Source organism: Phyllostomus discolor, chromosome 1 (genome assembly GCF_004126475.2).
Source record: "Phyllostomus discolor isolate MPI-MPIP mPhyDis1 chromosome 1, mPhyDis1.pri.v3, whole genome shotgun sequence".
Taxonomy (NCBI): domain Eukaryota; kingdom Metazoa; phylum Chordata; class Mammalia; order Chiroptera; family Phyllostomidae; genus Phyllostomus; species Phyllostomus discolor.
In genome coordinates, this window is record NC_040903.2 from 135,255,310 (window position 1) to 135,270,732 (window position 15,423).

The 15,423-nt window shown below is 37.7% G+C and overlaps 1 protein-coding gene across 6 annotated transcripts in view; it reads right to left on the reverse strand.

Moving 5' to 3' along the window:
• AKAP6 (A-kinase anchoring protein 6) overlaps positions 1-15,423 on the reverse strand; it is a 470,989-nt gene that overhangs the window by 74,456 nt on the left and 381,110 nt on the right. For all 6 annotated transcript variants that reach the window (XR_004903997.1, XM_036029438.1, XM_036029433.1 and 3 more), the window contains exons 10-11: positions 8,186-8,332; positions 4,953-5,177 (exon numbers count right to left, since the gene is read on the reverse strand). Coding sequence is in view for 5 of the 6 variants with exons in the window: in XM_036029438.1 (XP_035885331.1) it covers positions 4,953-5,177; positions 8,186-8,332 (372 nt within the window). In the remaining variant the exon portion in view is untranslated. The remainder of the gene's footprint in view (positions 1-4,952; positions 5,178-8,185; positions 8,333-15,423) is intronic.

The window sequence follows — 15,423 nt, forward strand, 5'->3', positions numbered from 1 at the left end:
AATTCCCCATTAGATAGCTTTGGTGAGTAACCAGAACTGCAGAAAACAAAACCGTGGATGAGGGAGAACTGCTGTAATGTGTTTGATCTTTTCAGAAACAGATCTTTGACCTGGGGACTGACTACTGAGCCTACAAAGTGTGGCAGACTCTGGAACAGACTTTCTAGGTCTATGTGCTCAGCCACTAACTGAATGACCTTGAGTAACTTAACTTCAGTTTTCCCCGCCTCAGTTTTCTTGTCTTTAGGCCTGCCTCAGGATATGATGAGGATTAAGTAAGCAAATGCAGGTAAATCATTTTGAAACTGTGACTTATGTCTTGGGAGCACTCTATAAGTACTAGTTTTCATTGTTAAATGCATTGAAAGAACATTCTGTTCCTCCTAATGCAATTCTAGAATAACTTCCTTTCCTTAAAGGCAATGCAGACAGCAACCATCCTCATGTTTATGATATTTATGTAACTTAGAGCAGGGGCAGAAAACTAAGGCCTGTGGACCAAGTCCTGCCCACTGCCTGCTTTTGTAAATAGCATTGTAAATCAGTTTTATTAAACAGACTATATTTGTTCATTTACATATTGTCTATAGCTGTTTGTGCACTACAACAGCAGAGTTGAGTAACTGCAACAGAGTTTGTATTCTCTGGCCTTTTACAAACTATATTTGCTAATGCTTGACTTAGAGTAAAATGAGGTTTTAGTGTTTACTTTTGAAGGCTCAATGAATGCCGGGGTGGGAGAACACTGGAATTTGAAATGGAAGACCATTGCTTCTGCGCTGTCTCTGCTGCTGGTTTCTCTGTGGATTCAAACAAGTCCCATTAACTTCCTACATCTCAAGTTCTCCATTTATAAAAATGAATAAAAATACACATAAGAAGGTGTTCATAATTTTCAACTTACATAAGTAGTGTAAGGTTTAAGTATAACAACATGCATAAATGTTCCTGATCAAATTTAAATTGCTGAGCAAATCTGGGGCATCAACCACTGACAAGGTTACCAAACCTGCCCCACTCATTCACCTTCCTGATGACGAGGCTTCTTGGAAGGTCTAGCCTTGTTCTTCCCTGGCTGGTCTGGGCCCAGTCCAGTGCTTCTGCTTCCCTTAGCTGGTAATGGATAAGTTCTTCCGATTTGAGTCTTTAAACTAATGAATTTGGTTATGGGATACAAGGAACATATGATTAAGTAATTATTTTATTTTCTCTCTGAATGGCCATCATTAAAAAGTAGTGCTTTCCAGCCAATGGCACCGAAGCTGCACACACAGCTCTAAGGAGTCCTTTGCCAGCTCCTCATTAAACCTCCCATGTGTCCTCCCCATTTTGCTGTCATGCTGTGTTCTCTCCTTGACAATTTTGCATTTTTGCCCTAAGGCTCCCAGGTTCGCACCTTCATATCTCTCCTTGAGCTTGGCTTGACTTTCTCTCTTAGGTAGACCTTTGCCTTGTGTCTAATTCCACACTTATCACACTTACTGCCTTAAAGGAAAAGAATGCATTCCACAATTGCTTTTCCTCTTTTTTTGAAAGCTTAAGGTTCAGATCCTTTCTCTCATCCCAAAGCAAGCTGAGAAGGAAACAGTTGTGTCTACAAAACAATAGGTTTTCCGTTTTATATTTAGCGCTCTTCCTCCCCGCTCTCCTGGGTAGTGCACTGTGGCTTTTCTACCACAAAAGCCTAAGATTTTCGAGAATGAAGAATCATAAAGCTAAATAAACCCTGTAGATAAAGCCTGTTTCCTGTGTGACCAATGACAGGAGGAAATATTTGGGAACCTTCAAGAAGAGGTGGCACATGGCAACAATTTCCACCCATAGTTCTTTAATAACTCTCCTATCTGAGAGGCTTTATCACTGGGAAAGGCAGAAGGTATCTGCTCTTTGAATTTGCAGTGAGTAAAAAGTTTTCACTCTACATATGCTTACCAATTATGATTTTGACAGGTTATAAGCATTACATTATTATTGTATTACAAGCATTTGGTTTCATTCTTCCAATGAATGTGGTAATATCCAGAACACTTGGTTAATCATACACTAAGTGCTAAAGAGTAAACAGATCAGAATATTTAAAATTCTGGCTAAAGAGGACATTTATTCTAACAGGCGTGCATAAAGCTGTTTTAAAAAGAAATATGATCATGCTAGATCCATTAGATTATCTCATCAAATTCCTCAAGGTCAAATTTTAGAAGGGACTAGAGTTTCTGATCATAAAGGAAAATCATGAGAGCTCCATAATCTCAAAGAAAATTTCAAAAGTTTCAGTTTTAAAAAGTGACACATGGCAAAGAAATTTACCCTGATATAGTACAAAAATAGTCCTGGGTTTAAAACCTAACTCTGTCACTCATTGTAAGTGACATTGGACATATTAAACTTAACTTCCATGTGCCTCTTTCCATATCTCCAAAATCAGGACCCTAACATGAGTTTCAGAGGTTGCTATCCTTAAATGAGACACATATATATACTCACAATGGAATATTATACAATAGTCAAAATAAGTGAATTACAGCCATACTCGGTAACATAAATAAATATGGGCATCATGATATTAAATTAAAAAGGAAGTCCTGAAAATAACACAGCATGATATCTTTTTAAAAAGTTAAAACAACTACAATTAAAATATTATTTCTTATGAAAGGAAAGCAAGTTGAATAAATACGGGGTTCAGGAACATGATTACCTTAGGAGAGAAGAGCAGAGGATGGAGTAGGACTGGAGGAACCATGAAGATGCTACCTTTTGTCTGGGGTAGGCAAGGTTCTGAATTTATTATATTACTTTTAAAATAGCTAAATAAATAAGATTGGGGTATAAGAGCAGTTAGTTTAATAAATAGTGGCATTAAAAATATAAACATGCTCTAAGGAAATATATCTCTGAAGAAAAGAAGTAAAATAGCAAAAAGCATGTGATAGTCCGCAGTACTTTGGAAACAAAAATCTATGATTATTTTCAGGCACTAAGATGCACCTGGTAAGTAATGAATTAGGTGTAGTGACTATTTCCCTTGAGGCTAGAAAGTATTAGCAAATAAGTAAGACCCCCAGGGGCTAACTAATGATCTAGAAGTCTAGAGAAACTCTGTCTCTCTGTCTCTCTCTCTGTCTTAAACTCTTTTAAATTTATTACTAGGACCAAACTCAAAATAATGTTGACAAACTGTGCAAAGCTAAAACATAAAGCAAATGTCCTTTGGAAGTATTAGCAAAATTACAGAAGAGCTGCTCACATTTTCATTTATAATAATAGCAAATGTGGGGGGAAGTTGTCTTCAAATATCAATATGTGAGATATGTTGGTAGAAAGGTAGGTATATAAGTATCTGTAATAACAAGCTTCCTGTTATTGTTTCCTATTACTATGTAAACCTCTTTGGGTTTATGTTAAGATATTTCTATCCTTTATGAATGCACCATTACAAAAGCAGAAATAATAATTTACATATGGACACTCATAATTGTGTGAGATAGATACTAGCAGCATCCCATTTTTTAGATGAAGAAATTGAGGCACCAAAGGATTGTACAAGAAACATGACCCAGATTAGACAACTGGCTGGAGCCACTAACCAGCTCACTGAAGCTACAATGTAGATACTGTGGAGAAAAAATGCATTTCACAACATCCTGCCTACTAATAACCAGGATGCTTTAATAGGTACAAGTTTTTAAGCTCCTATAACACCGAGGGAAATATCTGAAGATTCCATCATCTCCCTGCAACAGGGATTAGGGTGAGACAAGGAGAGATGAAATAACAAATCATCTGGATATTAGATTTTAGACCGTAAAAGCCTTGGTGAGAGGCTTTCATATGACTTCCACTTTGGTCTTGTCAGTTCAATGGTAGAAGAGGTTTTCAACCAAAATAACGTGTACGTGTGAAATACAGACTCTTAATTGGCAAGTGCTCTGGTCTTACCTTTGAGGATTGTTTCTCTTGGACTATGCCAGTGAACAAGGTGGTCCTGCCTGTCTGGCAGAGGGAAGGCCAGCCACGTGGCACTGTGGCTGCATTCCCTGGCAGGCCGCTGGAAGATAGCGGGCAGAGGGTGTGAAATAAATAAGATCTGGTCCTAGAAGGCCTTGAGAAGAAACAGTTGCGTGGTCCCAAGAGATTCTTTCCTTCTTGGTTTTCCCTTTTCTTTTTTTAAAAACCTTTCATGTCAGAAGGTTTCCTGCTGCTGAATTCACGTTCTATAACTCCAAAGCCTCAGGCTGACACCAGTCAGAGCCCAAATAACCAAGGCCTTTATGAGAGGATTCGAGCAGGACAGGCTAGCATGGGCAGTGAGAGGAAACATCTGAATTTTAAACTACTTTTGAATAGACATCGTGTAGACCATGGAAACAAACAGGGAGAAATACTTCTTCTTCAAGGACATACAGTGAACACACACAGCTGTGTTGCTAAGGTTGGCATTTGTCTATGATTGAAGATGCGTGTAATGTAGGAACCTTTTTGATTTTACTTCTTCCCTCAGTGAATAGTTGATTCTTTAATATGTAAAAATTATGTTTTCTTTGGTGAGCATTAATGGTCTTCAGTTAAATTATGTGCTTTTATCATATCAATTCATGGAAGTATTTTTAGCCACATTATTTATAGAACATTTAGGTCTGCCTTTATTTTCCCAAAGCCCTCCCTCCACAGGCACCACACACAACACACAAGCAGCACAGATTCCTCCCCCCCGACAATGTGTATTCGATATGCTTAAGGTTCATCTTTATACACACACACACACACACACACACACACACACACATACACGTTGGCATGTACGAAATGTGGACGGTGTCTATAAATTCAAGGAAACATTTAAGTGCACAGTGATACATAGATACATGGGTATAATACTTTATGTACTTGATAAATATTTCATCCCTACCATAAAGAAAGCTTTTTATCAAGTTTGATTGTTTTTTTATTACCTTAAAGTATTGCAGTTGTTTCTCAGCATTCATTGTTCCTTCCTTTTCTTGTCTCAGACAGGAATTGAAGATGAAAAGCTCCGTATCTCTCAGCCACCCTTTCAGTTCTTTGATCCTGGCCTCCAGCTGCCTTACCAGGCTTCCGCTCTCAGGGGAGAGCAGGTCACGTGGACCCGACCCACTGTGCCCTGCCATTGTGTCCTGGATCTTCTCTCCTAGGGTTTTCTAATGCAGCAAATTAAAAACAAAAACAAAAAAACACCAACCAAAAATAAAAGCATAAATTAGCTTAGATACCAAAATGTATCACAATTTGGCTGGTAACAGGAACCAACTAGGAGGTGTCCAGCCACACCTGCTACCTCACAACTAACATTCAGTCCAGATTAGTTCATTGCTCCATTTACGATTTGAGTTCTTGAGCGATGCATGTTGTTCTGACTACCACTAGAGGCTTAAGAAGACCTCATTCACTTACAATTTCCTTTACCAGAAAGGAGATTTGACCCAAAAGTTCACCTTGGTCACTGATAAAAATTCATTTGAATTCTCATGATGGGAGTTTATAGTAAAAAATTCTCTGCATAAAATTTTCAGGACATAAAAGTCTGAGTTTAATCAATATACTAAAGGAGCTGAGCGAAGACTGTGCATGGAAAATTAGATTCTTCTTTGTTTTTAGTACAATTCACAAACCATAGGACAGAGGGCTGTTACAAAGGGACAACCTCCTTTGCGCTGTTGTTGCTTTTACCTGACTCAGAAATTGTTCCACCACACAGTTCTTCCCATTTTGCATTTGTGGATGCTAGACTTTCCAATATATGTGTTAAAATAAGTCCCAATCCACTATGCTAGGAGCCTTCTTAGATTAACTACAACGTCACAAAGGTGTAATCAGGGAGGGCTGTGTTGTTGTTGTGGAAAACACTCTGGAGAATCAGTAGGAGTTAATCTATAAGGATGAATTAAATCTACAAAAATAAGCTTTAAAACACAGATAAAATTAAGTCAACAAACACTCGTCTGCTGTGTAGCATTCTGTAAATAGTATCTCTAGGAGATCATAACAGAAAAATAGCCTTTCTTGCCAACACCCTTATACTTTCATGGTGCAAATATTGATAATTTGAAGGCCCTCAGTGGAATCCAGATTCAGCTATTGTTTTTATGCTGTAACAAAAGTAGCAGCAGGAGGTGAAATCAATGCCCTTGGAGGGTAGGGTCACAAAAAAGAATTTATTGCCACTTTTTTGTTCTGGAACAGTTTGCAATCATAAATTCTTCATAAACAGAATACTTCAGAGAATGGTCCGTCTTCATAAATATACGACAGAGGACATCAATTTCATTTAATTCACAATTTGTGTCAGCACAGCAGATGCCAATGCCTGCCTTGATAGGGTTGTTTAATATGCAATTGAGACAGAGTAATATGCAGCACAGGGGACAAAATTTCACAGATTAAACTGTACGCACCACTGACATTTCATTCTAATGTATTTCCATTCCACACTGTTCACCTTAGATGAAAGTAATATTAAAAACCATATCCCTCTATTTTACTATTGTTAGAAGTTAAAATCCTTGTCTTTAAATTTTTTTTTCATGCCAATTAAAATGTAATCATGCCAATTAAAGCAGCATGCCTGGTGGTGGTAGTGTGGCTCAGGTTCTGTTCAAATCTTTCCTCCACCCTTCTCTCTCCCTAAATCATTACAAAACTGCATACGGTATTCAAATGATATTTTTGTCAAAATGGCAACCATTTTAAAGTGTCTGACTCATAAAGGATAACTAAATATTCTGCATTTTTATTGTAATGTTGACTTAAAATTTTTGTTGAGAAAGCAATTACATGAAATACTTTAAACAATTTTCAAAAAGATTATTGTTATTTATCAAATTAGAAACAAATATAGTTCTATTTCTGTATAAACAGACTATCCCTTTATCTACCAAGCACATAGAGTTGCTGTCCTCATTTAGTAGACAACTTTTCAAATGCCATACACTGACCACACCTCTTTAGTATGAGATGAATGAAATCTATAGAATTCAGTAGATTCTGATTGAAATCACCATTTACAATGGGAAAGCCATTAATTACTATTAAAAAGTAAGGTAACAATAGGTCAGAGTAAAAACTTTTAAAGTTTTAAGTTACTTTGCACAACTGCAGAGTGTAGTGAATTCAGATGAGAAAGAGTGGATTTAAACTTGCAGTTGCTTAATCACCTAGATTAAGCATGGCAGAAACTGAGAGCTGGCATCCCTCCAAGTCATCGAGGTACATGGAGAGCTTTTGATTCAAAATATTTTTAGAGTATTATTTCTTTAAAAAGTAAGAAAAGGCAGGAAATTGAAGGCATGCAAAATGAGGCTCCATAACTGACACCACCCCATACTTAGCTATTATAATTAATCATTTAAGTAATTGACAAATTTAGCTTACCCTTGATTTGAAGCGAAGGCAATTTGGGAGAGAAGTAGATGAAAAATACAGTTTAACCTCTCCCTCTCAGCTGCCTTCCAACAAAGGGACAGCGCTGTCTCCTGCTCAGTGCCATCCAGTCTCTGGGTAACAGAACCTCTATATTGCCTTTTTGCCAGATTCTTGCATCTCAGTCTTTGGCTGAGACCCAGCCCATCATTGCATGAAATGAATTACATGAAACTTTTTTTGGCTTTTGTTAAAAGTGAACTGGAAATTGAGGCACAAAACAGAGTAATTGTGCAATTCCAGTTTGGGTCAAATTTGCATCTTTGTTTTGGTGGCTTACTATAACTTGAAAGCTGTAGTGACGACTGCACTTTCCGTCTGAAGGGTGCAGTAAACAGTTAAACAGGGGCTGCCTCCACCATGTACCTTCCGAATGAATTCTATTAACATTCATTCAAGCATGACAGTCAGTGTATATCAGATATACTGTATTATAGTTGACTTGGTGCATGCCCATAATACATGGCATATTTTACTTACTTTTTTTATGTATTAAAGAACCAAAATTATTAAAATCTGAGAGGAGACAAGCTGAGAGGAAAAAAAATCAACAGAAAAGGAAAAGCAGTGTTTTTTTCCCAAAAATAGCATGAATAGCTTGTTTGAAATGTAGGTAGTGAATTGAAAGAGAGAGATATTTGTGCCTCAAATTAGAAATCAGACAGATAGAGTACTTCACTACACAAAAAATGTACACATAACCTACAAACAGTAATAAAAATGCAAATACCCCAAGCAGTTCCCATTTTTCATTAATTGAATCCACTTTTTCAAGGAGATCATTTGGTAGTAAAACGCCACCTTTCTTCAAAGCTTCAACCTTACTAAGCAGCTCTGTCTTTTTCAGGTCCCTGATGGACATTTCCACACTGTATCGCTAAAACAAGAAGAGAGAAAGATATATCATTAGGGAGAGAGATGTTCTTTAAAAAATCATTAAGCACAGCATTAGTGATGCTCATGGATGTTAACAGATTTGTTTCCAATACTATTTATGAGGAGACTAAACCTAAGTTACTTGAGCAGTGGAGGAAAATTCCAAAAGTAGTTTTAAAAATATATGTGTATGTGTGTGTGTGTGTATCACATATACACAAACATCCAAGGTATTCCATCTAGTTAATTTAGATTGAAGTCCTTTTAAACTAAAGTTCACACACAGATTAGATCTTTTAATTTAAAATATTCCAAATAGGTCCTGGCTGATGTGGCTCAGCTCATTGGGTGTAGTCCCACAAAGCAAAAGGTCACTGGTTCATTCCTGGTCTGCCTGGGTACATGCCTGGGTGGCGAATTCTGTCCCCAGTTGGGGTGTGTGTGAGAGGCCACCAATTGATGTTTCTCTCTCACATTGATGTTTCTCTCCCTGTCTTTCTCCCTCCCTCCCCCTCTCTCTAGAAATAAATAAATAAATAAAATCTGAAAGAAAGAAACCCAAATAAAAAAAGATACTTGCTCTAAAGGGAGTTAATATTACAGTTAATTTTGGGAAACATTCGGCCCCAGAGTGCTGTCCACCTCTCTTCTCTGTCCCACAGAGGCCCAGTCTCAGAGCGGTACAGATAAAATGATCCCTAAAGACTAACTTCCTCCTTATCCTATAAGTTCTCTGAATTCTCAGTTTTGTTTTGTTTTTTCATTTTTCTTTCACTTAAAAACTCTAGGTGGGCTTGGAGAAGAGGTACATATAGAGAGGAAAAAGAAAACCAGTATTTTAACAATGGTTACAAATCCTCCGGACAAGATAGAGGCATAGGTAAACATGCTTCACCTCCTCACACAAGTACAGAAAGCATTACAACTAGACCTCAAACTAATAACACCCAGAACCATCAGAAAATTGAGCTGTATGAAAGTCCAACAACTAAGGATTTGAAGAAGACACATTCATCCAGATGGGAAAGAGGGATGGAGATGCAGAGATGAGCAGAGAGGCATGGAGATGAGCACAGACGTGCAGAGACACAGTGTGGCACAGAGAGGTGGCAGCAGTGGATTGGGTGGTTCCACATTCACATGTGGTAGATAGAAATCAGGAGGGATACCTTGGGGGCAAGCAATCCCAGCTCCAGGCTAGACCATTCAGCCCAGGATTCCAGGACCAGCAGGATAAATCCCCATAAACTCCAGCTATAAAAAACACTGGGAGCTGGGCAGTGGAAGAAACTGCTGATTTTCAGGAAACTCTGCTTATAGGGCCTGCATGGACTTAAAGCATACACAGACCCACCCCCTCTGGGATTCAGCACCAGAGCAACAGCTGGAAGGGTGCCAGTTGCACAGGGTGAGTACAGGGCAAACCTCTAGAAGCCAAGCAGCAGCACTGTCCCCTCTCCAAGTCCTCCCCACACATGGAGCCACAAAGCAGTGAGGTGGGTTGCTGCACCCTGGCAACTACCTAAGACTCCACACCACAGAATTTACAGGTATCTTTTCCACAACAGGCCACATTACTAAGACAGGGAGTCAAAGCAGCTCTACCTAATACACAGAATCAAACACAGGGAGGCTGCCAAATTGAGGAGATAAACAAATATGACCCAAGTGAAAAAACAGAACAAAACCCCAGAAAAAGAACAAAACAAAATGGAGATGCCCAACCTATCAAATACAGAGTTCAAAACACTAGTGATCAGGATGCTCAAAGAACTCATTGAATATGGCAACAAAATAAAAAAAGACCCAGGAAAAAATGAAGGTTACACTAAGTGAAATAAAGAAAAAGCTACAGGGAACCACAGTGGAGGGGGATGAAGCCAGGATTCAAATCAACAATTTGGAACATAAGAAAGAAATAGAAATTCAACCAGAACAGCAAGAAGAAAAAAGAATTTAAAAAATGAAGATAGTGTAAGGGACATCACCAAATATACCAACATCTGAATTATAGAGGTGACAGAAGGAGAAGAGGAAGAGCAAGAAATTGAAACTTATCTGAAAAAATAATAAAAGAAAACTTTCCTAATTTGTTGAAGGAAATAGACAAACAAGTCCAAGAGTCCCAAACAAGTTGGACCCAAAGAGGAACACACCAAGACACATCATAATTAAAATGCCAAAGGTTAAAGATAAAGAGAGAATCTTAAAAGCAGCAAGAGAAAAGCAGAAGTTACCTACAGGGGAGTTCTCATAAGACTGTCAGCTGATTTCTTAAAAAAAAAACAACTTTGCAGGCAAGAAGGGACTGGCAATATGTATTCAAAGTGATGAAAAGCAAGGGCTTACAACCGAGATTACTCTATCCAGCAAAGCTATCATTTAGAATGGAAGGGCAGATAAAGTGCTTCCTAGACCAGGTAACGCTGAAGGAGTTCATCACCACAAAGCCATTATTACATGAAATATTAAAGGGACTTATTTAAGAAAAATAAGATCAAAACAATGAACATTAAAATGGCAACAAATTCACAACTGTCAACAACTGGATCTAAAAAACAAATTAAGCCAACAACCAGAATAGGAACAGAATCATAGAAATGGAGATCATTTGGAGGGCTATCAGCTGGAAGGCAGAAGGGGAAGAATGGGAGAAAAGGTACAGGGATTAAGAAATATAATTAGTAGGTACAATACAGAGAGGGGGCTGTTGAGAACAGTATAGGAAATGGATAAACCATTATTCATGTTGGATAAACTTATACTCATGACCCATGGACATGAACTAAGTGGGGCGGATTGCTAAGGGGAAGGAGGTTACCAGGTGGATGGGGGCAAAAGGGGAAAAATTGGGATAACTATAATAGCATAATCAATAAAATATATTTTAAAAAGGATAATAAAAGCTAAAATAAGCCCTGGCTGGCATAGCTCAGTGGATTGAGCACGGGCTGCAAACCAAAACATTGCAGGTTCGATTCCCAGTCAGGGCACATGCCTGGGTTGCAGGCCATGGCCCCCAGCAACCACACATTGATGTTTCTCTCTCTCTCTTTCTCCCTCCCTTCCCTCTCTAAAAATAAATAAATAAAATCTTTAAAAAAAAAATAAAAAAAATAAAAGCTAAAATAAGAATGGTTATAAATCTATGTTTCCTTATTGAATACCATAATATGGTCTCAAATGTCACAGTTGACTACAGAACCCGCTCCCCTAACATGCATTGTATTGCAACATACTACCAAATGAGTTTCTCCTAAAAGATACTGCTACAGATAATGTAGGTGCTACTTAATATGACAGTTACTATGGTGATTCTCTTCAAACAACTATTTGGATAACTTCATAGTTAGCAAGTCCTATATTATGAACAGCTATAAATGACTGCAGCTATAATTGTAAAATGTACACATAAAAACATCTGTAAGAAGAAAAACTAGATTCTGGTTAAAATATGAAACATATTTTGCAATTTTAGCACATTTCCAAAGTATAACGGTAATCCCAAAATTTCTTTCGCCCAGGCATGAAAGTTAGGTCACTGAGGTCCTTGACAATATCGCTTCATTCATTGTTCTGAGCAAAAATGAGCACTTTATCAGATCTAATAAGAGAAGCTTTCGTCTGAGCAAAGTAGCATGTCAGCATGTTCAAAACATGCCCAAGCACTTGGGTGATTTTATTTACCTTAAAAACATGATATTATATAAGACCCCAAATTAAATACAATTGGAAACAGCTTAAAGAAAAAGAAGGTGTGAAATTCCTGTTTCTTGTACATGAATATTTGCATAGTTTTAGTTTATTTAATCCTTCATTTGCACATTATGTACTAAACATGCACATTAGGTACTAGGTAAACTTCTCCAAATGTTAGTCATTTGTGGATCACAGAACAAAATACTTTAAATAAGGTGATTTAAAGCATTTCATAGTATTAATGAATGCTGATCAGGGTGTCAGAGTACCCAAAATTGCATGAAGTGCATAATGAAAAAAATTAAGTTGTTTTAGAGCTCTTTCAGAATTTGGCTTGTGATACATGGAAAATTCTGACTGTGCTTTCTCATGGCAGACGATTTCCAGGACCATGTTACTCCAACACTTAGAAAACACAATGTCCACACAAGAATTCTGGACCAAACATTTAACAAGCATTCTAGAAACCTACACGGTGTTTTATTTGTCAGTGATGACTGAAGAAGAGAGAGATCTGCTTTAGTAATCAGAGGCCCATCGAAAGATGGTATTGCTGACAAAGATTTACATAATTAACTTGATAAGGCTTCTTTGACATAATATTGGGGGAACCAGCATTTCAGGCAGGCGGAAGAATCTTATTCAAATCTTAAGCCCACACCATGTGCAGTAACTGACAGAGGGCGTCCTCTGGCTGTGCCACCTGGGAGCAGCCTGGAGAGTTATCACTTCCACCTATGACAAGCATTCCCACTGTTCACCCCAACTTTGAATGGTTCCTACACAGCAGATCAATCCAGAAGGATAACAGTTTAGATAAACTCAATAGTCTTGTAATAATAAACATGACAGCCTCATAATAATAAAAATATAAAAAGCAATTAATTTCATTTTAGACATAAAATAATTTTCTCTGTGAAATGCGGTACACTAAGTAGTCACTGCAACAGCTATTATAAAAGGTTATTACACTAAAAAACTTGTCTTGTGTATGCTCTCTGTCTCTGTCGCCATGTAACCTACTGTATAAACAGGCTGATGAAAGATGTGATTGATGGACAATGCCTTCAAACTATAACAGCTAGGAGAACCCAGCTAACAGTTAGATGTATCAGTACATGTGTATAAAAGGTATTAACAGAATGTCATGTAACTTAAGGTAAAAATATTTCATATTTGAAGCACTCTGAAAGTTGAATCAGATATGGTTTAGGGCCTTATGCTGTGTATGAAATAATGCCAGAAGGGTTACATTTTTGCTGATGCTAATATGGTTTTGCTCTTCTCTCTTTTCAGAAGTATTAGACAGGGACAATCAACTGCCTGCTCTCTCAGTCCCTGGTCAAACCACCAGGTAGGGCTACTTTATCCTGTGTGATCAAATAATTTCATCTTCATATTAATGTCACCCCCAGCAGGAAGTGAGCAGAGGCTGCCCCACTGTGTCCTGTCATCTGGGGACGTTACACAGACAGCTCTTCAATAGCCAAAAATGAGAGCAGGAAAGTTAAAGTCAGATGGCTTTTTTCAGTGCTAAGGTAAATAAGCATCCAGTATTTAATTTCCACACAGCACTTGCAGTGGACTTCTCTGTCTAGTCAAAAAAAAATATACTCTATTGAAAGGGCATATTTGCATTATTAAGTATATTTGCTTGGCCAATTCAATTTTGACTAATGAAGCCTAATAGATATGTGAATGATCTAAATTAAAGACATAGGTCCCTCCAATTCTAAATGTCACTTCTGTGTGTATATAGAATATATAAAGAAAACTTTAAAAACAGCGAAAAATAACCACAAACACTACCCCACTATTTTAACTAAGTATTAAAGAAGTTTTTAGAAAATTCTTATTCAGTGCTTACTTTTTAAAAGCACAAATGCCAAAATTGAATTATAAAACAAAGCAGCAAAAACAGGGATTTCTGAAGTAAATATAATTAGAAATGCATGAAGACTTGATTGAGATAACTTTTTTGACAGTTATGCTAAAGGCTTTTTTCCCCTCTTAAAACCTTTTTCTTTCTTTCTTTCTTCTTCTTCTTCTTTTTTTTTTTTTTGTTAAAAATCACACCGAAAATTCTGCCCAAATGGAGACTGGAACAATGCCTTGAAACAGTGTTAATTGTCACCATGGAAACCAGAAGAATAAGCCATTTTGAAACTGGTATAGAAGGCACACATTGAGCAACTCGAGCATTTCTCTGCCTCCCTCAATGTTAAAGAACACGATGCCTTGTCACTGTGAGGTCAGAGAAAGAAAGCATCATGAAAGGGTTATAGATGCTCACTGCCTAGTAAATAAAAAATAAAATAAAGAATAAACTATATACAGCTAATGCTGTAAGACTCTACCCAGTGAATCTCTTTGAAATAGAAAGATCATCAAAAGACGGCCAGGATTGGGGGATAGATTCCACCTAAGCAAAACTTCAGGGCTATATTATGTGAACCTTGCCCCCAAAGCTCCCTGGGAATTCTGCTGTTGTAATAAAACTTCAGAAGAGGAAAGAAAAAAGGCAGCATGATGGAATTCAAAATAATGCTCTAAAAGCACACAGAGAGATTAAGACATCCATTGTAAGACTTTTGTATGGTGCTTCTGTTGGTTATGCTGAAAAGAGACCAGACATTGCTGAGTGGAGAGTGAAGTTTTGGCTATGAGAAACACGAGAGTTAAACCAAAGAATTTTCTCCATTATTAGAATAAGTCTGTCAGATTCTGCATCTTCAGGATTTGAGTATTTACATCTTATACTATATTTTAACTGTGCTTTATATGACTTTATATCAGGAAGAGTTAAAGCAGGGAAAATAATCTAGTTATTAGAATGACAGATATAATAATAAAGATATTTGAATATCTTCCCCACTACAAAGTAACACCACAAACACCGATACACTCAGCATAATCCACTTTCCCATAAAAACACAACAGATAGATGATAGGCAAGCAGAGAGAGAAAATACACTGAGAGAATAAAATGTATTTGATATATCACAAAGAAAGCATATGCTAAAAACATACCAGAACACCAAACTCCTGGCAAAATCATGTGTGAAAACAGTCATTTTTGCACAAAAATCTGTCTATGACTCTGATACTGTGTGTTCTGGCTAGTGTGTGTTTGCCCTCCTCATGTGAGGCTTCATGGTGGCCCCTCAGCAAGTCCATGCCTAATGCCATTCAGTGGTGAACAAAAGGTCTTTTTATACAAAAGTCCAGGATCCACAGCTCAGCTGTACACGCCGAGTGCAGGGATCTGCCAGAGGCCAGGGTCGCCTTTACAGCAGTTCTTGTGCTGCCCCCTTTTCAGCACACCAGTGCCCAGCATTTTACAATGTGGATGATATTTCACATGGAGCTAATATCACCAACACTTCGGGAAGG